Consider the following 26,279-nt stretch of genomic DNA (forward strand, 5'->3'; position numbering starts at 1 on the left):
GTAATGAGATCCAGCTGTATAGCACTGGGAACTATGTCTAGTCACTTAGGATGGAGCATGATAATGTGCAAAACAAGAATGTATACATGTATGTGTAACCAGGTCAACATGCTGTACAGTAGAAAATTGACAAACACTATAAACCAGCTATAATGGAAAAAATAAAAACCATTATAAAATTTAAAAAATGAAATTAATGTTTCTTTTCCCCTCTGGGTCTGCTTCTCTCTTGACAAATAATAACCACACGATAGAGTTTTCTGGCCTTTCTGAGAATTCCCACTGTGATGATAATTATCACTTTCTGAAGATGTGCTATTTTTTAGGAACAGTGCTTAGCATTTTACATGCATTGATTCTCTTAATGCTCAAATTGCCCTGCGTCATGACTGTGAATCCCCTTTTCACAGTTAAAGAATGACATTCTGAGAGGTGAAGTGATTTGCTGAAGGTCACACAGCTGTTAATAGTAGAGCTGGAATTCAAACAATATCTATCTGATTACACAGTACAAAGTCTTTACCGGTAAGGCTTTCCACATTCTGTGTGGTTCTTGGACTCTCTTGGGGATAATTTTCGGGGATAAGTATAGTGCCAGGCTCTGACTGGAGCAGAAAGGGCCCAGGGTCTGCTAAAGTAAGCCCGTCGTTGAGGGTTGTGATGCTAGCTGTCATTTATGCCGCTGTCTATACTCCAGACATTCTAAATCCATTTCCGCCAATCCTTCCAGAAACTTCGGAAGGTAAATGTGATCATCTCTTTGTGAAAGGTGAAGAATTTCAAGCTCAGAGAGGTTGCCTTTCACTTCAGCCCTCACAGGTAGCAGTGATGAGCCCTCTGCCCACCTTTATGCTAATTTAGTGCCACAACGATTCTCAGAGCTGAACCACAGGCTCCAAACTCCAATATTCTGAAAAGAACAACGCCAGATTTTTAAAAAGAGAATACATGCTCTTCACCTGAATCTGCTGCCCAGCCCAGGGTCTGTTCCAAGACAGGCCTACCTGTCTCTGTTCTTAATCACACCTGGTTTCTAGACTCCATGATCCCACCTGTGGCCCTGCCTAACCTGAACATTCCCATCTATTTCCCCATCTGACTCGTTTTCGTCCCCTCTTTACCTCGCGCTTCGGGTACATGGCATCTTGCCTTCTTTGGATGCTTCATATCCTTTCCATCCTTTCCCGTTTCTCTCTCCAACCCTTCTTCCCTGGAAAGCATGGGTGACGTTTCCTCTCTCTCTGTGAGAAGCAGTCTAGTGCAGGGGTTGCTTTGGAGTCTTTCGGACTGAGGTTGAATCTTGCTTTTACCCTACTGGTTAGCTGTCTGAACATGGGAAAAGCACTTCTGCTTTCCGAGTCTCAGTTGCCTCAGCTGTAAATGAGCAAATGGGCAAAGCAGTGGAAACTATTTCAGAGGTTTAAAGACGCTAACATAGGCAGAGATTTTAGAATGTCGTCAGGCCCATAGTGAGTGCTCCATATAGCCTCGTTTTAATTTTTCTCTTTCTTGCAATCATCTCTCTTTCTCTGTCCCTTCCTTTTTCTCTTATCAGTATTCTGGTCTTCTTTTGTTAAAATTAAAAAGTGAACAGAGAGTCTCTGTAAAATAGATACATTCACTCATTGGCATCATTCATTTATTTTTTCCCCTTTGGTCTCCATTTATTAAATGCCTACTCTGAGCTGGGCACTGTGCTGGGATCAGGGATAGAATGATGGATAAAATATGCTTTTCCTTGAAGGGTTTATTTGCCTTGACAGTAATAAAAAATGCTTTGCCATAGTTTAATAAAAGGGATGAATTTAAGTATTTTAATCAGCCCATCTGTTGTGTCAATTGGTCTTGTCACCTACTCCCCCGCCCCGAATCTGTCTACTTCTCTCCACCTCTCCTGCCACTACATGGATTCCACCACTTTGATGAATGCCTTTCACCTGGTCCTTCACAAGCCCCTTGAGAGCTCTCTAGCCTGTTTTCTCTTCAGCAGCCAGATCCATCTTTTTGAAAAGCAAGCTGGACTCCGTTAGCTTCCTGCTTAAAACCTTTCAACACTGCTGCTTTCAGGAGAAAGAACCAAATACAGAACAGAGTCCTGCAGGATCTGCCTCTGTCTCCTGCTTCCACCATCAGAGGAAGTGTTTCTCCTACTTTCTCTGGTTTGCTTTCAGTCCTTGCATCACCTATCCTCTCTCCTCCGTGGGTGGCTTTGCATACCTTCCCTTCCTCTGCCTTACAACTCCTTCCTCTGCTTTGACAAATTAATGCTTACTCACCCTTCAGAGTAAAGGCAATATTATTTTGGGGGGATGCCCTCTTAATCTTCTACCTAGTTTTTTGTTTGGGTTTGATCTGGTTTGGTGTCCTCTAAGGGTATACTTGAGTTTCTAGACTGTTAAGAGTCTAGATCCAAGGTCCTTTCTTCTTCTAGAGCACAGCCTGTGAGTGCTTATAAAGCAGCTTGTGTAACCCACTAGTGCGATTTTACTTGGCTGACGGCAGGTACATTAGGGAAAGGTCATGTCTGTTTTGCTCATCATTCTAGCTCCAATGTCCAGGGCAGCATGCCACTCATTGGAAGTATTTAATAAAGATTAACTGAATAAAAATTGAATGAATGAATTTTGGTTCTGTTATTCCTTAATTTTCATAATGCATCAGCAGCTCTTTATTAAGAAAGCAAATTATCCTTAGCAGTGGGAACTAAATGTGAGGAAATGGAAAGAGGGAATAAGAGAAGATTATCCTGAACCAAAGTGCAGTTTGGATACTTTTGCCTCTTACAGACTTAGTCTACCAGGAATCCTACTTGGATTATGAATATATAAAGCATATTAAAATTGCACACTTTATATTTACTTAGGCTCGGTTTTTCTACTCTAAAGTTGCTACAACCTGTGATTCTGAGAATTTAAGACATAGTCCTATTTTAGCTTTCTGTGCACTTGATTTCCTGAAATTGATTTTTCATATTACTTTCTTTCAGCCTCAGTAAGTCTATTTGTAAGCTTGGTAATTACAATTTAATTTATGAAATAGATAAGATTTAGGCTACAGTGGGTCTATAAACAAAGAGACCATGTACAATAAGTTGTTAATCTTGAAAGCCCCCACAAGCAATAAGTGCTTCCACTTGAATTAAACTTAAAATTATTATTGGAGGGTTCATATCCTATTAAACACAGGAAGGGAAAAATACGCAGATACAGATTTCTCCCTTTCCCACAAGTAGGTGAAAGCAAAATTTCCACGTTTTAAGATGTGTTAGAATAAAAAGAGAACATTTAGAAATGACTTGCTTGTGATTATTATTCCTTGATCACAAGTTTTAATTAGAGGACACAGTAAACTGAATTTCACAGAATATTAGCTGGAAAAAGCCTTAAAAATGATCTCTTTAACCATCTTAACTAACAAACAACGGAGTCAATGTTGAGAAAAGTGATGTAGCTTAGATATGGTCAATAAAGCATTGGTTACAGAGTTAGGGAAAGGAGAAGAAAGATGTCCTATTACTCATTATTATATTTGAGGATTGGCTTGAATAGGGGGATATTCAAACAGATGAGATGGCAAAGTAGACTGGGAATCCAGAATATAGAGTTAAGTTAATAGGTATTTTAAATTTATCTTGGTTTATATTTTTCTTTTTGTTTCATAGAGGTAGTTCTTTAACATCCTGAAATTTTGTATTAAATAGGAGGGTTATTTAACAAGGATCTGTTAAATATGCTTTTCCTTTTTGCAACCCTTGTTTACTCAAGAAGATTAAGACTATTTCCACCTACTTGATCTGGATGTTGTGAAAGACAAGTATGGATCTAAGAGATCTTCTTTGCTGTCAGAATGTCTCGAGCACAAGGATTTACTTAGCCTCTTTCAGTACCAAGGAGTGAATGCTTTTTGTTACTAGATGCCAAGAGAACCCCAGAATAATATAACATGACCATAGAGATGATATTTATGAATATCAAAATATTTAATTATGGAATGACAGTTGCAATGGGGATGGGAAGGTGGATGGGATGATACAGTAGGAGGAGGCAGGACCTATCCCTTTGATATGAGTTTGGAATGTTACATTCCCAGGATAGATAATGAGGTCAAGAGAGTTTTCTAAGAGGCAGAAAATGGTACCCTCTTTGTTTTCATTACATTTCTCCAGGTCTAGACTGGGGTGTCTGCATGGAGAAAGAGATACATCATTAACTATTAAAGTTTCTGGAGAGAACTTCCCATGAATCTGTAGATTCTATTTGCAGGAATCATCTTCTAGGATATATTTTATGGTGCTACGTGTTAGATGTAGGCTGAAGAGAAAACAAAAGTAACTAGCAGAAGGCCAGGAAAAGGATGTATTGAAGAGACATCTGGGAGATTTCTAGTTGAAGGAGGTGGTAGTATCTGTTAGTGCAATATGTATGTATGTGAGAGGGTTGTACTTAAAGACACAGCTAAGCAGTATGAATTCTAGAGTCATACGAAGTTTCCTTCCTAATATTTTGGTGAAAATTAGAATATACCAACCAGGTCAATTAAGACAGGCTGAATGCAACATATTTGGAGAAATCTGATAAGTGGCAATATAGACAATTATCAGATGGACAGATTGATGATGGATGGACGGATGGATAAAGGGTGCTTTAGGAAGAAGTTAGGATGAAGAAGAGGAAGATCATGATATATTTGAATTATTTACTGAACTAACAATATTTCAAGATTGGTGATTATTTTTAAAAATTAACAATTGTTTATACTTTTAAAGCTCTCATATATGTTACTTAACTGTGATACATGAACAATGGCAATTAACAACAGTAACAAGCTAGAGAGTTTTGAAAGTGAAGTTGTGTACATGAGAAAGCCCTAAGCCACCATGAGAATTTTTGTTTGTTTGTTTGTTTGTTTTTTAGGGCCAAATCCATGGCATATGGAGCTCCCCAGGCTAGGGGTTGAATCAGAGCTGTAGGCGCTGGCCTACACCACAGCGAATGGCACTGAGTGAGGCCAAGGATGGAAACTGTGTCCTCATGGTTACTAGTCAGATTGGTTTCCACTGAGCCACGACAGGAACGCCCCACCATGAGGATTTTTTAAAAAATTTTATGTCCATTTGATCATAATAATTTTGTTGGGTGATTCTTTGGGGCTATTTAAACCATCTTGCCATCATGAGCTACTAGATTGAATTAAAAGAATTAAGGAATTTACTAGCTGCTCGGCTAGCCTCAGTTTTAGTAGCTATGACAACATTTAACGTATTGAACTGCTTTTCTATCGGGAGGCTGACTGAATTCCAGCGCCTCCATCTGTGCAATGAGGAAGCTGGACAAGATGGTCTTAAAGAATTCCTCCAACTCTTCATTGCTATTTCTCAATGATTCTAGTTAAGCCACACAGAATGCATTTAGTTTACACTGTGCATTCATTTCTTCTTAAATCCTGCAAAAAGTGCAAAGACAAAAGATGCTATATTAGTGATAAAAATTCCAAGTAATGGGATTTATGCTTCAATACCACCTGATATCAGGGATCATGTGTTTTTCAGTCTATAATTTAATAACTGAAGGGTTATTCTGATAATAGCTCACTCATCCTATTTTTTTTTTTCCAGGTAGAGAAAACTGAGACTTACAAAGGTACTTAGAAACTAAGACTCCTACAAGGTCACACGGGCAGTAGAGTACTGGTCTCTTCGCAGTTCAGAGTCCTGCACAATACAGTACTTTCCACTCCAAAGCTCATCTGTTCCCTGATGAGGCTGATGCAATTTCTGTAAGACCTGCAGCTGGACCTTACGACTCTTGCCTGGGCATTTAAGATGCAGTTAATTTGCACTGAGAAAATATTTCAATATCCACAGCTGCTCATTCATATGCATAAATCTATGTAGACAAAGATTTAAATACAGAAATATAGCTTGCATTGCAAGTAAGTTTCTTGGATGTTGTAAATACTCTCATTTCTGAGAAACTTCAGGTATAGAAAGTGGCCATATTCTTCCAAAGTTACACTGAGTATTAATTTCAAGCTTTTGTCTATCATATCTTTGACCCCATAAAGAAATGCACCATGGTTTGCAATGGTTTAAGCTTGATGACTTAATTCAGAGTTGTTACTCTGAAGAAGATCAGAGTTTCACTTCATGCTAAAAAGAACATTTACTTTTCTTTCTTTCTGGATTAGCTACACAATTAAATGAAGTAAAAGTTGTTTAAAATAATTTCTGCTTAAAAATACAGTGAGTTATTCAAAGATATTTTATAGTGATGGTTGAATGAACTTTTTTTTTGTCCTCTGCATGTGTCTGTAGCATGTACAAGTTTCTAGGCCAGGGATCAAAACTTATACCATAGCAACAACCCAAGCTGTTGCAGTGACGATGCCAGATACTTAACCTGTTGCCCACAAGGGAACTCCCTGAATGACTGTTTTTAGTTCACAGAGCCATCCATGAGGATGGAATTCAATCTGACCTTATTCCACCTCACTGCTTCTTTAATTCACCTGCAGGGGAGGCCTTAATTAACGAGAATGAAGCCAGAACAGGTTCATTGTGTTACTAACTGAGGAGTACTAGCAAGGTGTATGAATTTTCTTGATAATCTATATTTAGAGTGGAGGGGTAGGCAAAGCAATGGTGAGTGACACATGAATTTAGACCTCTTGCAGCTTGATATCGTCCTAGTAATACCACTGAGGTATGACCAATCATTGAGTGACACATACCAGCAACCTCATGTGACTTTGCCCAGTACTCTATGTAGAGGGAATCTCACCCAAAGTGTCAAATGGCAATTTTTGCAAGGTCCCTAAGTGTTTAGAGCAGTGCTTCTCAAACTGTACTGTATATACAAGTAATCTGTGGTTTTTTTTGGTCTTTGTCTTTTTAGAGCTGCACCAGCAGCATATGGAGGTTCCCAGGCTAGGGGTCGAATTAGAGCTGTAGCTGCCAGCCTACACCACAGCCACAGCAATTTGGGATCCAAACCGCTTTTGCGACCTACATCACAGCTCATGGCAATGCTGGATCCTTAACCCACTGAGTGAGGCCAGGGATTGAACCCACATTCCCATGGATACCAGTTGGGTTCATTAACCACTGAGCCACAATGGGAACTCCGTAATCTGTGGATCTTGATAAAATGCAGATTCTGATTTAGTTAGCCTGGGTTGGGGCTCAAGATTGTGCCTTTCTAACAAGCTCTCAGTTGCTTATCTACACTGCTGGTTCAGAAACCTCACTTGGTAGATGAAAACTCTAGAATAATTCATCTTTTCCGCCAGCTGTCCACACAGCCCATTCTGCCACTCCTTTTATGTCTCTGCTGAAATATCACCTTATTAGCAAGACCTTCTGTACCCACTATATATTTCTGTCACTATCACTTTTACCTATTTTTTAATATTTATACTACTTATTACCACCTGAAAAAAATTTTATATTTATCTTAGAGGGTCTTTTTGGTTCACTGCTTTATGGTTTTCCTAGAATGCTGCCTGAGGCATAATAACGGTTTGGCGCAAAAAAAAAAAAAAAAAAAAAATTCTATTAACTGAATGAATATGGCCACTCTGCCACAATTCCTTAAATCAGACCACACTTATGAGTCTTCAGGCAATAATCCACTCTGTCCTTTGGAATTTTCCTTTTGAACTCAAGTATTCTGTTCAAGCACAAAAGGAGGAGAAAATCAGTCCCTATCCACTGTCTACTCAAGTCCCTGCTTGCTGATGGGGACCACTGACTTCCTCCTTCCTACCTGAGGCCCTTCTGAAGTCCTTGCAGTGTTCCCAGCAATCCCCTACTTAGCCAGGTTAAAGGCAAGGAGATGGTGGTGGCTTTCATGGGGACAGCTTGGCAGCTACTTTTCTCCATTTTGTGCTTTATCCAACATTTATATCATTCATTTGATTCTCCTAGCGAATATTTGGTGGTTTATTATTTCAACATCAGTCAGTAATCTCACACTAAATACAGGTGCTATTACATTAGCGAAAAGGCAACAAATTCTGTAAAGACTTGCCCCAACCAGACTCTTTCTGAAAAATGTACAATTAGGTTGTAATCAATGTCTTTTTTATTCATCGATGGTGTCAAAGTTGAGTTACAGAGCTTTAAAAGAAATGAAAGCTTTGATGATCTTTTCTTTGTTCTATATTAAAGAGCAATAGCTGTAGATCTTCTGCAATGTAGGAGGAAGGGAATTTCTCCACTAGCGTTGCTAAAGGTTTCATAAGAAAAACCCAGAAAGTCTCCATGTAGAAACAGCATCAACACCAAATGTCAAATCTAGGGATTCATTTACCATTTCTGCATCTAATATCAAAACCTTAGGTCATTCATTCGATATTCGCTCAGCAAATATTTCCTAAGTATCTGCTATTAATATGTGTCAACACATTAAAGATATTATAGTACACTTCTGAAATAAGGGGAGATGCATTTGATAACTCTCTAAGAGAGTATAGTCATATTCATATTGAACAAATTAACATGGGAGATAAAAGTGAGTGGTAGAGGGTCCTTGCCCTCTAGAAGCCTACTAGAATGGAAAAACATTCAACTCATGCCAAGAGATAAACCAGGTGTCTGACTGGAGGTCTAGGAAGCTCAGAAAAATAATCAGTCAGCAATGATTCAGCAGAGTAAAGATGGCTTCATCATGAAATGGGCTTCTGGGGGCCTTCAAGATGCGTAGGAGTTCTATGGGTAGAAGGGGAAAAAGGGAATTCCAGGAAGAAGAACTCACATAAGCAAAGGCCTGAAAACATGACAGTTTAGGACCAAGTGCAGGGGCAGGAAGAAGAACTCACATAAGCAAAGGCCTGAAAACATGACAGTTTAGGACCAAGTGCAGGGGCAGGAAGAAGAACTCACATAAGCAAAGGCCTGAAAACATGACAGTTTAGGACCAAGTGCAAGGGCAGGGAGGAGTCCTGTGCAGCAGAGAGACAGGGAAAAAAGATGATGGTGATGGGTATTGGTAGGGAAAGGGCATGGAAATTGCCTGGGACAGTATTGTGAAAGCTGTGGAGTTTGTGTAAGGCATTGTGGAGTCACAAAGGAGATGGATGTGTGTGTGTGTGTGTGTGTGTGTGTGTGTGTGTGTGTGGTGTATGTGTGTGTAGGGGGGGTGGATAGGCATTATGTTTCCTTTTTCCAAGTAGTGTTGCAGTAACTTCACCAAGTGAATACAGCTAATTGAAATTTTTATAAGACATAATATCCCATATTGCTTAAGTAGAATTTTTCCCTAAAGTATCAGATACATGCTCCTTTCAAAAAAGAGAAAATAACTATTACGTTCTTTCTATTATTAATGGAATACATGTTAATTTCGAAGCAAGCATGTGCTTCAAACTGGATTAAAAAAGATGATAAGAAGGAATCACAATCACACCGCCAGAAAGAAACATCGTTTGTTTGTGACTCTTTAAATCTGGCTTCAATCCCACAACCTAGAACTAGACATTGAATAAGACTGATGATGTATAGAGTTATTCAGACAACTGGGGCCAAGCTCATTTTAAGCAGAAGCGAGTATAACAACTTTGGCCTTACCCTGTGCAGTGAAGCTTGCCGAGGAAGACATTTATTGACACATGACGATAATTATAAACTATTGATCATGATTTCAAAAAATGTGCTAAGTACTATGAAAAACACAGGTGGAAATGGTTTTATTATTTTTCAGTACATGCTTGCTTAGCACTTAATTTTTGCTTTGAAGCAAAAATGAAAAAGTAGAAGTAAAAATGAATCCCTTCAGTCTTCCGTTACTGTCAAGGGGAAACTCAAGTACTAAAAAAGGTAGACTTTTCTTCATTAGGTCAACAACTTTTTAAGAAACATCAATTATAATATAACACTGAACATAAATTTATCAGTGAACAAAAAAATAGCTTTTGGTATCTGCATGCTTGGAACTCACAATCTTATGAGCTTAACAAGATGTTCTTTCTCCCTGTTCTCTGGAATAGAATTCCCACCCATTTTTCAAAGTGTGGTTCCAATTCCCTATTTCCATGAAGTAATCTTGCACTGTTCTGGCTCTTGCAGGTTTATTCCTTCTCTTACATTCCATAATCCTTAGAGATGTGCCATTATCATAAATTTTGATCACAGGAACTGATCTCCATTGAATGTACCTAAGTCATTTCTCCTCAATAAGACAAAAAAAAAAAAAATCCTTGAAGACAAAGACCTGGAATGGAAGTAGAGGAGGGGTTTTCTTTTTCTGAGTATATAGTAATACTGAGCAAGGTATCTAGAATATTCCTGATAAAAGAATTCAATGTAGGAGTTCCCGTCATGGCGCAGTGGTTAACAAATCCGACTAGGAACCATGAGGTTGCAGGTTCGGTCCCTGCCCTTGCTCAGTGGGTTAAGGATCCAGCGTTGTCGTGAGCTGTGGTGTAGGTTGCAGACGTGGCTCGGATCCTGCGTTGCTGTGGCTCTGGCGTAGGCCAGTGGCTACAGCTCTGATTCGACCCCTAGCCTGGGAACCTCCATATGCTGCGGGAGCGGCCCAAGAAACAGCAAAAAAAAAAAAGACGAAAAAAAAAAAGAATTCAATGTAAATGAAAAAACATATTTACCAAAAGCCTGGTACTTGACCACATCAAAAGAAACGTCAATAAAATTCACATCAGCATGGATACCTGACAATACCGGTACAAATGAAGGGGACTTTGTGAGAATTTCCTAAAGGAAGCTCATGACATGCTCTTCTTTTCACTTGTTATTTTAGAGGTAAAATTTTCACCATTACTTAAATGTTGTTGAATTTAAATGTTCCGCAATGACCTAAACAATCACAATCCAGTAAGTTTTCCATTTCAAACAATAGTGAAATTAAAGCTCAGTTACACATTAAATTTGCAAAGCGGGAAAATCTTTGCTTGATGTTGCATTACCACATTTCCAACTGATTTAAGGCCATGACAAATTAGAATGCAGTTAGACTATTAAAATAGGGTAGTCATTCTGTAAATCTGATTTGTACTTTGGCATTTTGAAACACTAAACTTGTTGTTATGTGCAGGTTTCTTTAGAAGTACTTTAAAAATCAATTTATATGATTTATAAGACATGCTTTGAACAGACATCTTGATGAAGTATAGCACAGTATCCAAAATGAGTGTATTGCTTAAAGAAAACAGGGCTGTGAGGAAGCTTACGATGAAGATTTATGCTGATAGAATTAGGACATACTTGTCCCTTATTGCAACTTTTAAAGCTTGGAATCATTTTGTTCAAGGTTATTTGAATGGATGTCTTCACTATCAAGAGCTTCTAATTGGTGTAACAAAGTTCTGACCATCTTATCAGTCTGCAGAATTGTTTGAGATGAAATTTTTCAGAAATGGGAATACAGTCAGGGACATTCATGCCTGTGTCATATTACAATGTAGGGCATAGAAGTTTGAGACGTAAAGAAAACAGCTATCAAGAAAATGGAAGAATCTCATGAATCAAGTTTTTGCTCTACATGAAGTAGAATTTATTCATCAAATGTGTTAACTCAGATCTTTTCACTTTCTGTTTTACAATGGGTAATTTTAGAGTTACTTATTCCTATTAGAAGACACGTCTACTAATGTTTAAGAAGTAGAAGGACTTCTCAAAACTGTCAGGGGAGAACATATTTCCTTGGTATGGTCATTATTCATCTTTGACAAACACATATCTCCACTTCTCAGATGGCTCTCTGGCCATATCTGGGCTAGGCCGCTAGAAGAAAACATTTCATACTTTTTTTTGGTATAACTTAATTGCAAATTCTAATTCTAAGGTCAGGCTAAGTGAAAGTAACATACCAAAACATACACAGCAGAATGTTTTTTTCTGTTGTCTCATAAAACATGGTTGGCCACCATTAATGGTAAAATCTAAGAGGTCACAGGAAGAACTCAAACCTTAATCTCCCAAACATCAAGAGACCAACTGATGTTAAGAAAGAGTCATTTGAAAAGGCCAAAGAAGCTCTTTATATCCACATGCATAGAAGTGCTTCCTTGAAGGCATCTTGTACTTTCATGTTTAGCTGTTCAATACTCCTTTCTGCTAGCCACATGGACCAAAAACAATTGACTGCATTTCTTGAAGGTAGAACCACCTTCCTCTGTTTTTGTACAAAGTCTAGTTCTACATTCTTCACATATGTTTAATAAGACAACTCCATAATAGGTAACATCCTAGGTGTCTCATTGAGCCTTATTCTGATCACAGAAACAGATGTTGAAACAAAGAAAAAAGCAGGGTTTGGTTAATCCAATTTAGAGTACCTTATCAAGTTTCAGTTGACTAATTCAACTCATGACATCTCACCAAGTCTCAGGGTTTACAGTGGTATATTTCAACCAAGGATAGTGTGGCAGTAGAGACAAAAAATAAAATAAAATAAAAAATAAAATAAATAAAATAAAATAAAAAACTCATCAAGTAAGGATATCCAAAAAACCATGTTAGTGGGTTTTTTGTTTTCATTTTTATTTTTTTGGCCATGCCTGCCACATGTAGACGTTCCTGGGCCAGAGATCGAACCTGAACTGCAGCAGTGACCTGAGCTACAGCAGTGACATTGCCAGATCCTTAACCTGCTGGGCCACCAGGAAACTCGACATTAGTATTAGTAAGAGTACATAATGCCACAAGAAGAGAAGATGGTCTACTGGGTCACGGTCTATTTCTGTAGGTGACATCTCTTCACCTTGCTTCCTAAATCTTGCTTGTATAGTATCTATTGCTGACCCAAAGTGTACACCAGGTAAGAATATAAATGAAATAAAACTGATGCCAGTTGTTATTTAAATTTGTATTTTCTTTTTTCTTTTGGTCTTTTTGTTTTTTTAGGACTGCACCCGCAGCATATGGAGGTTCCCAGGCTAGGGGTCCAATCGGAGCTGTAGCTGCGGGCCTATGTCAGAGCCACAGCAACGCGGGATCTGAGCCGGGTCTGCGACCTACACCACAGCTCACTGGCAACGCTGGATCCTTAACCCACTGAGCGAGGCCATGTCCTCATGGATGCTAGTTAGGTTTACTAACCACTGAGCCATGATAGGAACACTTAAATTCATATTTTCAAACAAGGCTTTCTAATTGACAGATGTTTTCTTTGGAGTATTGAGTAACAAAGCCTCATGTTCTCTGGACATGAACCACCAAATTTTCACCATAGATAGTTTTAAAAAATCTTGTTGGCAGAGACTGGTTAATACCAATACCGGTGATCAGAAACGCAGCACCCCCTCACACAGAAACAGCAGAACATTGTAAGTTTGAGTTCTCACTGACCTTCAGGTTGGTATTGTGCTATAATCGTCACCGTCTGTCCAGCCCCTTTTAGTGCTGCAGCAGCCTGTTCATGGGATGCTCCACGAAGGTCAATGCCGTTCACCTGAAAGAGAGGAAGTTGGAGAAATTTGGTATTTCATAAGGCATGTTTTTCTGATAGACAGAGGGCAAAAATTTCCCCAAACGGAGAGGCCATTGAAGATTATGTTACCTGCCTCAAAACCCATCACCAGGTATTTGAGGGCTAACTTAGCAAATTCCATGCTATTCAAAACTTCAGCTAGCTGAGACATGAACTTTCTAACGTGGATGTTTGTGCCATGGTCTGAGTGGGTTGAAATTTTTGTCTACCCATGTCCACCAAGATTTTAGTGTGTGTAATGTAATATGCTTCTATGAGTTCCCTAGATTTCCGAGATAGATAGGAGACTTCAAAATTAGAAGGAAAACAGGATAATAAAGAGAGACACATGTAATATATGTAGACAAGTATGTGCTGACAGAATAATATATTCATATGAGATCCTGGGGAGACCATGTGGAATGGGGCTGGCTGCCTGCCAAATCCCTCTCTTTGGTCAAATGCCTGGCCTGTCATCCTGAGCTTGGTTTGACAGCCCTGAGCCTTGTTCCAAAATAAACTTGACTGCTCCATTTCTTATGTACAATTCCAGAATGAATTGTGACAAAATGAAATAGAGAATGCCAGGAGTTTATGTCGCTCTTGCTAACTCCCATTTTGGGGCTTGTGCCAAAAGAGAAACAGAGCATCTAAAAAATAAGCACAGAAACTGCTGAGAGGAAAAAAAAAAATCACTCTGAAGTCAAATTTAATGAGAAGCAAAAGCTAAAAGCTCTCTTGAATCAATTCCGTATAAGCCAACACAATGTAATTACTGAATCCTTTCCAGTGACAGGACTCTGTGTCTGCTCCAAGGAAGGACGGTGGGTGGGGGACACAGGTGAACAAGACAAGCCCCTAAGAAGCTTTTCCAATTCAACTGAATACACAGAAAGTCCAGTTTTCCAACTTACACAACTGATACCAGAATTCTGCTTCCTTTTCCTTATAGAGAAGATGGTTATGGACCATGAAGAAGAATGAAAGAACCGACCAGCTTATCTACATGTAAAATATAGAATCCTATTTGGCTTCTCATAAATCTTCACTGACAGTGACATTGGGTGGTGGATGGGGGTTGCCACTGTGTTTCCCTAGCAGGCCTGCAACATCTGTGACCTTCAATTCCATATGATGGGCCTCTCATCATCACTTCGTTAAGTTTCCTTATTTATTTCTGTAAACTTCCTGGCTTTCTATTCTGGTGAAAGCCCTGGTCGGCTTCCTCTGCTTACCAAAAGCATTGATTACATACATGGTAACACCAGGAAGTTCACTGGGCTGCCAGGCCACTCCTCACCTCACCAGCTGAGTGACAGTCAATCACCTCTCTGAACCTCAATTTTCTCCTGCCTCAAGGGAAGGGACTATTTGGCTCTTTGAGTCTAAAGCCCCTTTGAACTATAAAATTCCAGATTTAATCTGTTAAATGACAGTCTTCAGAGACTGTCTAGGAATTGATGAGCTCACAAGTATGACTCAGAGAGCCGGAAGAGATAGGAAAAATAAACTGACCCAGGCTCTTGCCTACAGGAAGCTGAATGCACAAACATGGATCCAATGATCTTTCTTCTGTCAAACAATTAACTTATTATTAAAAAATAACGTCGTTATGATAATAATTTCTTATGTTCCAGAAAGGTATAAAAAGAAAAGTTAAAAGTCCCTTCACCATATTCACTCCCAGAGTTAACCATTGTTAGCAGTTTATTATGCATGCTTTTTAGAAATCTGGTACATACACGTGCAAGCACATGGCTTTATCTCTATTTGTTCCTTTCTCTACTTATTATTGACTTCTTATTTATATGGATAGGGTCATATCATATACACAATTCTATAACTTGTTCTTGTTTAGCTTTTCATTTAACAATGTATCTTGGACATCACCCATATCCGCTCATATCATTCTATCTTTCAATGAGTAGCCTAGTATGGATGTACCAATATTTTTTCAACAGGATCCCTACTGATGTGGTTAAGCCTGGGTCCAGCTTTTCGCTAATATAAACACTTATAAAAGTGTTTCTGTAGAATAAATTCCCTGGAAACATACTTCTTAAGTTAAAAGGTATATGCATCATTTGTTTCTTTTAGTTTGCTGTTGTATGTTTTAAAAATAATCATTTATTTACTGAACAAACAGAAACTAATAATGAAGAAAACAAAATCAGGCCATAATCTCATTGCATAATGTATTAAGATACAAATACAATTAATATTCAGTTAGTCCTCCATATGTGTGGGTTCTGCATTGGCAAATTCAACCAAACTTGGGTTAAAAATATTAAAAAAATAATTTCCAGGGGAGTTCCTGTTGTGGTTCAGCAGTTAATGAACCCAACTTGTATTTATGAGCACACGGGTTCAATCCCTGGCCTTGCTTGTTGGGTTAAGGATCTGGCATTGCTGTGAGCCGTGGTGTAGGCTGCAAATGTGTCTTGGATCTGGCTTTGCAAAGGCCAACGGCTACAGCTCTGATTGGATACCTGGCCTGGGAACTTCCATGGGTGTGGCCCTAAAAAGACAAAAAGAAAAAAAAATCCAGAGTGTTCCAAAAAGCAAAACTTGAATTTTCTACATGCCTGGCAACTATTTACATAGCATTTTCATTGTATTAGGTATTATAAGTAATCTAGAGATGATTTAAAGTATACCTTAAGAAGGTGTGGTACATATATACAATGGAATACTACTCAGCCATAGAAAAGAATGAAATAATGCTATCTGTAGCAACATGGATGGACCTAGAGATTATCATATTAAGTGAAGTAAGTCAGAAAGAGAAAGATAAATACCATATATCACTTATATGTGGAATCTAAAATATGGCACAAATGAACCTATCTGTAGAACAGAAACAGATTCACAGATATAGAGAACAGACTTGTGGTTGCCAAGGGCGGGAGGAGTGGGATGGACTGGGAGTTTGGGGTCAGTAGATGCAAACTATTACATTTAGAATGGATATAATAAGGTCCTACTGTATAGCATAGGGAACTATATCTAGTCTCTTGGAATAGAACATGATGGGAAATAATAAAAGAAAAAGAATGTGTATATATATATTTATATACATGTATGACTGAGTCACTTTTCTGTACAGCAGAAATTGGCACAACATTGTAAATCAACTATACTTTAATATTAATAAAAATAAAGTGTAAGGGAAGATGAAACTAGATTACTCTGCCATTTTATATAAGGAACTTGAGCGTTCATGGATTTTGATGTCTGTGTGTGTGTGTAGGGTTGTTCTTGGAAAAACTGTATGCAGATAAAGCACAAACATGAAAATTAAAGCAATACAAAAAGCATAAAGGTAAAAGGTTTATCCTAACTCTTACTATTCTCTATCAAAGGCAACCATGTTGATGGCTTCTTATATATACAACCAATGTTTTCCTCTTATGACTATAAGTAGGTTTATAAAATTATAAGTAACTTAAAATTTTGTATAAAAGATATTTCACATAAATGTTTTAGGTATTGCTTTATATCTTGAGTTCCTTACATTTACTAACATATCAGAGAGCATTCTTTTAATTGCTAAAGCGTAGTTGATTTATAATATTATATTGGTTTCAGGTGTACAACATACCGACAATATTTTCAGAGACTATATGCCATTTAAAGTTATTACAACATAATGGCTGTATTTCCATATGTTGTATAATATATCTTTGTTGCTTATCTATTTTATACAGAGTAGTTTGTCTCTCTTAATCCTGAGAGCATCCTTCATTCACATCTTCCTATACATTATCTCATTCTTTTTAATAGCTATGGAGGGTTCTATTAGTCAATGTAAAACAATCTACTTTATCAGGGCACAGGTGATGGGTGCATAGGTTGCTCTAGTATTTTGCTATTATAAACAATTTTTTAACATATATCAACTAACAATAAGTAGTTGGATAAAGGGTATGAGTGTTCAATTTTGATGGGTATTGCCAAGTTTGCCTCCAAAAACGTAGCATTAACTTATACTTCAACAAAGAAGACTGGTTATTTTCTCACTCTTTGTAAAAATTGTTCATACCCCCAACATTTGACCTTGGCCATTCTGAGAGGTAGACAATTACATTTTTAAATTTTGCATTTCTTCAATTATGAGGTTAAAAATCTTTTTATATGCTTGTTGGTTATTTAAATTTATTTTTGTATAAAATACTGATTCACTTACTTTGTATTTGCCTTTTTTCCTTTGATTTGGATAATTTACTCTTAAAAAAATCTGTCTGGCATTCCCATTGTGGCTCAGTGGGTTAAGAACACAACATAGTGTCCACCAGGATGTAGGTTCGACTCCTGGCCTTGCTCAGTGGGGTGAAGGATCTGGCATTGCCTCAAGCTAGGGTATAGGTTGCAGATGCAGCTTGGATCTGATATGGCATAGGCCTGAAGCTGCAACTCTGATTTGACCCCTAACCTGGGAACTTCCATATGCTACAGGTGTGGCCATGAAAAGAAAAAAAAAAGAAAAGGTAAAAAATTTATCTGCACATACTAAGAATATTAGTGCTTTATCAATTGCAAATATTCTTACTAGTTTGCTACTTGTATTTTTTATTATTGTATTTTAAGTATTGAAAGTTTTCCCTTGCTATTCAGAAGTTTAAAATGTTTTACATAGTCATGTTTTTTTCCTTTTAACTTTTGAGTTTTGTGTATCTTCCCCTTTCCTATATATATTAAACAAATTACCCATATTTTCTCCTAGTTTAACCATGGTCTAATTTTTAGCCACTTAATTTTTTATCTACTGGAGTATATTTTATTTTGTTATTTTTTTATTCAAGTGTAATTGATTTACAATGTTGTGCCAATTTCTACTGTTCAGCCAAGTGACGCAGTCATACATATACATACATTCTTTTTTTATATTATTTTCCATCATGGTCTATCCCAGGAGATTGAAATAATTTTAGTGTTTGATGTGAGAACCAGGTAAACACATTTCTTCTTGGACCTTTTCATTGCAGCATCAGACATCTACATCTTTCTTTTTCTTTTTTTCTTTGCCTTATAGGGCCACACTTGCGGCATATGGAGGTTCCCAGGCTAGGGGTCCAGTCGGAGCTGTGGCCGCTGACCTACGCCAGAGCCACAGCAACGTGGGATCTAAGCCATGTCTGAGACCTACACCACAGCTCACGGCAACAGTGGATCCTTAACCCACTGAGCAAGGCCAGGGATCGAACCCACAACCTCATGGTTCCTAGTTGGATTCGTTAACCACTGAGCCATGACGGCAACTCCTACATCTTTCAATACTCTAATCATCCTCTGAATTTTTTTCTCAGTTAGTACACTAAGGGGGCATGAAAAAGTGGAAAAGAACAAAAGATTTGGAGTCAGAGATGACTAGGTTTGAATCTTGAGTCCACCGATTATACCTAAGTAACTTGGGAAAGTCATTTAACTCTTTAAACGTCAGCTTCCATGCCTGTAAAATAGGCACAATATGTATCTACCTATCAGGTCTGTTGCATGAAATAAATGAGACCATATCTATAAAATCCTTAACACAGAGCCTGGCACAAATAGGCATTAAAGGAATAGTATCTATTATGCTGTGAGTATGTCTTCAAAGAGCTGTGATTATAAGTGATGAAATAAAATCTAATTGCCATCGTGGCTCAGTGGTAACGAACCCAACTAGCATCCATGAGGATGCGGGTTCGATCCCTGGCCTCTCTCAGTGGGTTAAAGGTTCCGGCGTTGCCTTGAGCTGTGGTGTAGGTTGCAGACACGGCTTGGATCCCATGTTGCTGTGGCTGTGGCATAGGCTGGCAGTTGTAGCTCCGATTTGACCCCTAGCCTGGAAACTTCCATATGCCACGGGTGCGGCCCTAAAAAGACAAAAGAAAAAAAAAATCTAATGGGAATAATGGGACTCAACTAAATTAACTTGTCTATCCAGGACTTGCACATTAAAGATGGTCTCCATAGGGGAATGGACCTGCCTAAAGTCACATCAGAGTTAGCATAGGATCAGCACCAGCCCAGGGTTTCTTGCCCAGCCTAGCCTTCTTTCTGCCCTTTTATGTGTGTGCATGTGTGTTTTCCACTGGGCCAGTAATAATCAAATCTTTTTTTTTTTCTTTTTTTTAGGGCCACACCCGAGGCATATGGAGGTTCCCAGTCTAGGGGTCTAATCGGAGCTACAGCTGCCGGCCACAGTCACAGCAATGCCAGATCTGAGCCGCATCTGCGACCTATACTACAGCTCACCACAATGACAGATCCTTAACTCACTGAGTGAGGCCAGGGATCGAACTTGCAACCTCATGGTTCCCAGTCGGATTCGTTTCCACTGTGCCACCATGGGAACTCCATCATCAAATCTTGAATCAAATCTTATTCATCTTGAACCCTATTCTACATGGGTCTCCACATCTGTGGAGCATTGGGTGCTGATGTTATCCTGAACAATACCACATTGCCTGTCTCCCTGTTGATTTTCCTCTGGGTTTTAGTAAACATGCTTTCCTCCAGGCTTTCAAACTTTTCTTTTTTTTTTTTTCAGACCAACAGCTTTATTGGAAAATCAGAGCAAAGCCCCTCTGCCCCCGCGGTTCCGGTAGCGTCAGCGTCAGGCTCTGAGCATCCATAAGTCCTGGAAGCCGAAAGCTCAAACTTTTCAAAGTCACTTTGATTCTTATTTCAATCCTTGAGGTTTGAGTTATTATCAGCAATCTTTTTTCAAATAATATTTTCACAGGGATTCAAAAACAGTTCACATTATTGGTCCGACACTTTAAAATACCCAGTGTGACACAGTCTCAGATGTTTATTATTTCTATTTTTCTACTTCAGTTTTAATTTTCTCTTCTTGAAGTATGGACTGGAAGATGAGATGCTGTTAATTATTGTTGAGATTAACAATGATAATCATTGCTAACATTCACTGAATATCAGGCATGCTCATATACATACATGAGATATACACTGTCTCATTTAATTCTCAGGAGTCTGTGATTATTTTTCTGACTTGACAAATAAGAAAACAGAGCCCAGAGAGAATCACTAGCTTACTCAAAGTTAAACAACTGGAAGCAGTTAAGGATTTAAAATGGTCTAAAACTCTTGAGCTCTTTACCAATTTCTACTGCTCTTCCTTTAATAAATAACCTGTCCAATTCTGAAGATCTATGCCTTTAAGATGCCAATACTGAAACTTGCCTTTCAAACTCCTTGAGACTGCAGTGCACAATTGAGTGTGGCTCGTCTGTTCTTCAACAGCCTCAAACTTAGACATTTTGGCCCTGCTTATAATGATCAGATCATGTAGCACTAAAGCAAAAGGCTTTGGATGCTAGAAAATTCAGTCTAGTGCTATCTCCTTATATATACAACTGTCATTAAATTGTAGAAAAAATTAAATTCTATGTGTTATGCTATCCTTTTTCACAACCATGTTGGTGACAGAAATTTAGCATTTCTAGTTGATTTAAGCAGTTGTAGGTTTTTTTTTTTTCAGATGCTAATGGGAAGGTGAGTGGTGGACCACGTCCAGAATCAATTTTTTTTTTTCTTTGTTTTTAAAAGATGAGCACTGAGTTTGCTATTTCAGCCACTAGGGCCCCTGGCCTGGTGCTCCAGGGATTCCCTGGATAAAGGACTCAGTGTTCTCCAGAAACATTGGACTGTTTCTTAGTATTAGAGAGAGGATGACATCAGAATCAGAATTTGGGCAATCAGGAGAGACTTTGTGACTCTCTAAAACCCCTGATCAAAATGTATTATCTTTAAGCCGATTCAGCCATACTGTTCTCCCATTGAGCTGACCTTTTTCATTTCTCTGATTCAGGCATTTCTGCATCCCTGCACACGCAATTTTCCCTACCTAGAATATAATTTTTCATCTCTTCCTCACCTGGAAAACCTCTCCTAGTCCTTAAAGATTCAATCTGAAAAGCTTTGGTTTCTCCAGCAAATCTGAATGAGAGCCTTGCTCTGTAGAGCATTCTTGGATGTGCTTTTTCCTTCTTCACTTTTCCGTTTATCATGTCACTCCTTTCTGACCTGAAACCTCAGCTGCTAACTGAGTTTATTGGGCTTCCCTTGAATGCCATTCATTGCTTTTCCCTAGCTGCTATTAGTGTCCACTATCTTTAATGCTTGCCATTTTGATTACAATGTGTCCCAGTGTGTTTCTCTTTGTGTTAATCCTGTGTGGGACTCCCACACTTCCTGGTCCGGGATGACTCTTTCCCAGGTTAGGAAGGTTTTGAGCTATCATCTCTTCAAATATCTTCTCAGGCCCTTTCGCTCTCTCTCCTCCTCTGGGACCCCTATAATGTGAATATTTGTGCACTCGGTCTTGACCCACAGATCTCTTAATCTGTCCTCATTTCTTTTCCTTCTGTTTTCTGCTCAGTGGCAATGATTTCCAACGCTCTTGTCTTCCAGCTCACTGATCCATTCCTCTGAATCATTTAGTCTATGATTGATTCCTTCTAGTACACTTTTCACTTCAGTTATTGTATTCTTCATCTCTGTTTGGCTGTTCCTTCTATCGTCTAACGTTGACTTAAAAACATCTAACTTCTCACTCTGTGCATCCATTCTCCTCCCGAGTTCTTTGATCATCTTTAAATAGATGGCCTGTCTCCACTTCACTCAGTTCTTCTTCTGGGGTTTTATCATGTTCTTTCATCTGGAACACATTCCTCTGCTGCCTCATCTTATCTAAGTTGCTGTTGGTATTTTTATGCATGTGGTAGGTTCGTTATGTTTCTCGCCTTTGTAGGGGTCCTATGTGTCCCAGCAGTGCACTTCCCCTCTCATCAACCAAGCTAGAAGCTCTAGGGGTTCTCCTAAGAGAGCTGCGTGGTCCTTCTTTTAAGGCTGACTATGTGGGTGGTCTGGTAGGCTTAGTAGGTCCCTAGTCTGGTTGGCTGTCAGGCCCTGCCTTGTGTGGATGCTGCTGGTTGCTGTTTAGCAGGTCCTGGTCACAAGGTGGCTGGTTGCAGAATCTTAGGGGCCCTGGGGCTAGTGCTGGCTCACTGGTGGGTGGAGTCAGGGTCCCAAAGACTCTGGAGTCTGTTGTCCAAACACTGACAGGTGAAGACAGATCCTAGGGTTACTGTTGGAATCCTGGCAGGCAGAGCCAGTGCATGGGAGGTCAATTATGACAACATAGAAGCTTTCTTACCGCTATTATTCTTTAATGAGCACTTAGTGTAATACCTAGAGCTAAACACAGTGCTCACACAAATTCCATTTCTTTAAAATATCCATTTTTGTCATTTCCTTTTCCAGCTTAAGGGAAGGAGTGACAGATAGCCATTATCAAGCCATTATCATTTATTATTCAGTGGAGGGCAGTGACAGGAACACACATGATTAAGCATGGACTGGCCAGTGCTAGGACAGGATGAGGTCAGACTGCTCTGAGACCCCGAGGAGGGGTCCCCACCCAGGCATGAGGAGGCATGAGAAGGTCTTCTGGAGGAAGTGAAATCAGAAATGAGATCTGAATGCGTTTATCCATGAGGATGGGTAGGGATGTCCATGGAGGGCTGTGGAGAGAGGGACAGGCTGCGGAGTAGCAAGAGTATCCCAGGCAGTGAAGGAGGGGAAGGTCTGGAGGTGAGAGGGGGGAGTGGCTCATCTGAAGAAAAGAAAGTTGTTACTAAAGAGCAGAGAAGGGGAGAGAGGAGTGGTGAGGCAGGAGAAATGAAGGTCATGGTGATGAGATGATAATGATGAAGATGATGGCGATGACAGCTCATGTGTACACACTGACTCTGCGGCAGGCCCCTTCTAAGCATTTCCTGCATGACGATTTCCTTAACCCTCACGACAGCTCTATACCTGTTCACTTTATAGAGGACCCAGGGGCAAAGGCAGGTTAAATACTTATCCAAGATTCCCCTGCTAATATATGGCAAAGCCAGGAGTCAAACCCAGGTGATCCGGTTTAAGGGTTCGCATTCCTAACTATGACATATTATTGCTTCTCAAGGATCTGGAGGTACAGGACGTAATAAGCCAGTTAAGTGAATTTAGAGTTTTTCATGACTGCAGTGAGGAGTCATTCTTCAGCTTAGAATTGAGGAATATTATCTCAACATCTCTACTGTACCCCAGGAGTACTTACAGCTGGAGAGAATACAGACTATGCAAGAGACATGTACTATTACCAGCCCTACTAAGAGCCTCCCAAGTTGAATTGATCCCTTTGGAGATGCTTCTCAGAAGGCAGCAGCACTGCTCCTGGCTGCTAAAGTTTTCCATTGCAGCTCATGTTCTCCACCTGCTCTGAAAACTCTCATGGGCACACTGAGTTCAGACTTGGGAAGACCACAATTCAAACCTTGGTCCCATCAGTTACCAACTCTATGACCTTGGGTACTGTTACTTAACCCCTTTGAGCTTCCGTTTCCTCATAGGCAACTAAGATATTAACTCGTATTTTGCTGGGCTGTTGGAAGGATGACGAAGATAATACAAATAAAGTACTCACCAGAACACCTGGCACATATCCATTATCTACTAAACGAGGACTTCTAAATGGACTTCATCAGCGATAATGAAACCAAAGAGTAGATCTGGTACATGATGGTCTTGGAATAAGAGTAGCTAAGAACTACACATCTGACTAAATTATTAATTGTAAAAAAAATACAAAGGAGTAACCCGGGGGAAAGGGCTGGATAATTGGCACCAGATTTCAATTAAAATTAGTCAGGTGCAGAACACAAGGGACTGTTTCAAGCAAATTATTTCACAGTTGGGGGTCTGATTGGTATGTGGCAAGGGGTGGCAGGGGGCAACAGGGAAGAAATTGGGGCAGAGTCCAGACCGTTTCTACTTTATCTGAGGGAATAGGGGCAGTAAAATGAGCAGCTCTGTTACCAGGGAATTAAATCAAACTAGAAGCCTCCAGCTTTTCTCAAGAGGGAAACAAAAGATTTATTTTTATTTGCTGAAGTGATGTGATACAGCGGGGTGGAAATGTGGGTTCTGTGGCTAACCCTGCCACTCATCCTCAGGCCAGCTAATGAGTCACTAAGGAAAGTAGAAGGTGCTAGGCCCCCACCATTTCTAGGGTCCCACGTGGCTCAAAATTCAATGATTTCCATGGCTTAAAAATAACATCTCAGGAGTTCCCGTCGTGGTGCAGTGGTTAGCAAATCCGACTAGGAACCACGAGGTTGCGGGTTCGACCCCTGGCCTTGCTCAGTGGGTTGAGGATCCGGTGTTGCCATGAGCAGTGGTGTAGGCTGAAGACGGCTCGGATCCCGCATTGCTGTGGCTCTGGAGTAGGCTGGTGGCTACAGCTCCAGTTAGACCCCTAGCCTGGGAACTTCCACATGCCGCGGGAGTGGGCCTAGAAAAGACAAAGAAAAAAAAATCTCAAAGTACTTTACAGTTAGGAAACTGTTTTCCCACCTCACATCTTTTTTTTTTTTTTTAAATCAAGTAAGGTGAGACATAAACAAATGAATGTAATAAAAGCATTTATGTGTATTAAGTGATCCTTATCACATACTTGTGAAGGTAGCAAGGAAACTATAAATATCCCATTTAACCTTGAATTGTGAGCAGGCTGGGGTGGCTGGCATTGAGAATGAGAGAAAGAAGAGGAAAACGGCACCAGCAGGTGTGGACCTTGAATGCCACTTTGAGTTGAAGAAGTTTTGTCAATGAGTGGCCAGGGAGGGTTTTGCAAAGGCATTTAGTACAATTTGACTTGGGTTTGGGGAAGGATAACTATGGCAACAGTGAAAAGTTGGGGTTGGAGAACTAAGCCATCAAAAATAGGATAACCAGATGGGAGACTATTGAAATATTATATGTGGTAGATGATGAAGGCCTGAATTAGAAAGATGAGAATGGAATTGAGAGTGGGAAACAAGCATAGCCTTGAGAGAGGACATGGAGGGAGGTTCTATATCACTATTCTCCTCAAATGTTTCTGGGGACCATATAGGGTTTAAATAGTATTTATAGTGTTCAGTGGAGGGGAAACAGGTGATGAGAAAGGTGATTAGAAGGGTGATAATACCCTTAATTAAAATGGGAAGGCATATGAGAAACTAAGGTAGACATTTTAGAGACATCCATCCATTTATTCAAATAAACAGTTATTTGAACCCCTAAAAAAAATAAAATAAAATGGGAAGGCAGGGTGGAAAGTGGGTCTGGACCAGAGGATAATGCATTTTGTTTTAGTCCCCCCCCCCCTTTTTTTTTTTTGCCACACCTGTGGCACGTGGAAACTCCTGGGCCTGGAATCAGACCCAGGCCACTGCAGTGATAAGGCTGGATACTTAACCTGCTGCACCACAAGGGAATTCCATGCATTTTGTTTTAGACACATTGGGTTTGCTGTGTCTGTTGGACAGCTACAATTTTACAGGAAGTTGGAAAATATCTGAAGCTCAGAGAAATAGTTAATTTTAATAATCACTTTCTTCTTGTTATTCCTAAGGTTGGTCCCCTAATCTGATGAAATGTGGAAGAGGCTTGCTGTACAAAAATGGGGGTAATAAGAGTACCCACTTCTCAGAGTTGCTATATGGTAGATTAGTTAATACGTATAAAATTTGTATAGCAGTGCCTGGTATATAGGAAGGACATATGATTATGAACTATGACCGACCTCTCTCCTGACACTCCAAGTAAGAAGATGACCTGAACTAGTGTAAAATTATCTCAATAAAGAGTTAGCAGGCCCAGGGAATTCCCGTTTGGTGCAGTGGAAACAAATCTGACTAGTATCCATGAGGATGCCGGTTCAGTCCCTGGCCTCGCTCAGTGGGTTAAGGATCCAGTGCTGCCACGAGCTGTGGTGTAGGTTACAGACTTGGCTCGGATCTGGCGTTGCTATGACTGTGG

At 39.5% G+C, this 26,279-nt stretch overlaps 1 protein-coding gene across 7 annotated transcripts in view; it reads right to left on the reverse strand.

Moving 5' to 3' along the window:
- Positions 1 to 26,279, reverse strand: part of DLG2 (discs large MAGUK scaffold protein 2) — a 1,194,846-nt gene that overhangs the window by 310,950 nt on the left and 857,617 nt on the right. For all 7 annotated transcript variants that reach the window (XM_047753849.1, XM_047753843.1, XM_047753842.1 and 4 more), the window contains one exon: positions 13,304 to 13,406. In XM_047753849.1, the coding sequence (XP_047609805.1) occupies positions 13,304 to 13,406 (103 nt within the window). The remainder of the gene's footprint in view (positions 1 to 13,303; positions 13,407 to 26,279) is intronic.

The sequence above is a fragment of the Phacochoerus africanus genome, chromosome 11, assembly GCF_016906955.1.
Source record: "Phacochoerus africanus isolate WHEZ1 chromosome 11, ROS_Pafr_v1, whole genome shotgun sequence".
Lineage (NCBI taxonomy): Eukaryota > Metazoa > Chordata > Mammalia > Artiodactyla > Suidae > Phacochoerus > Phacochoerus africanus.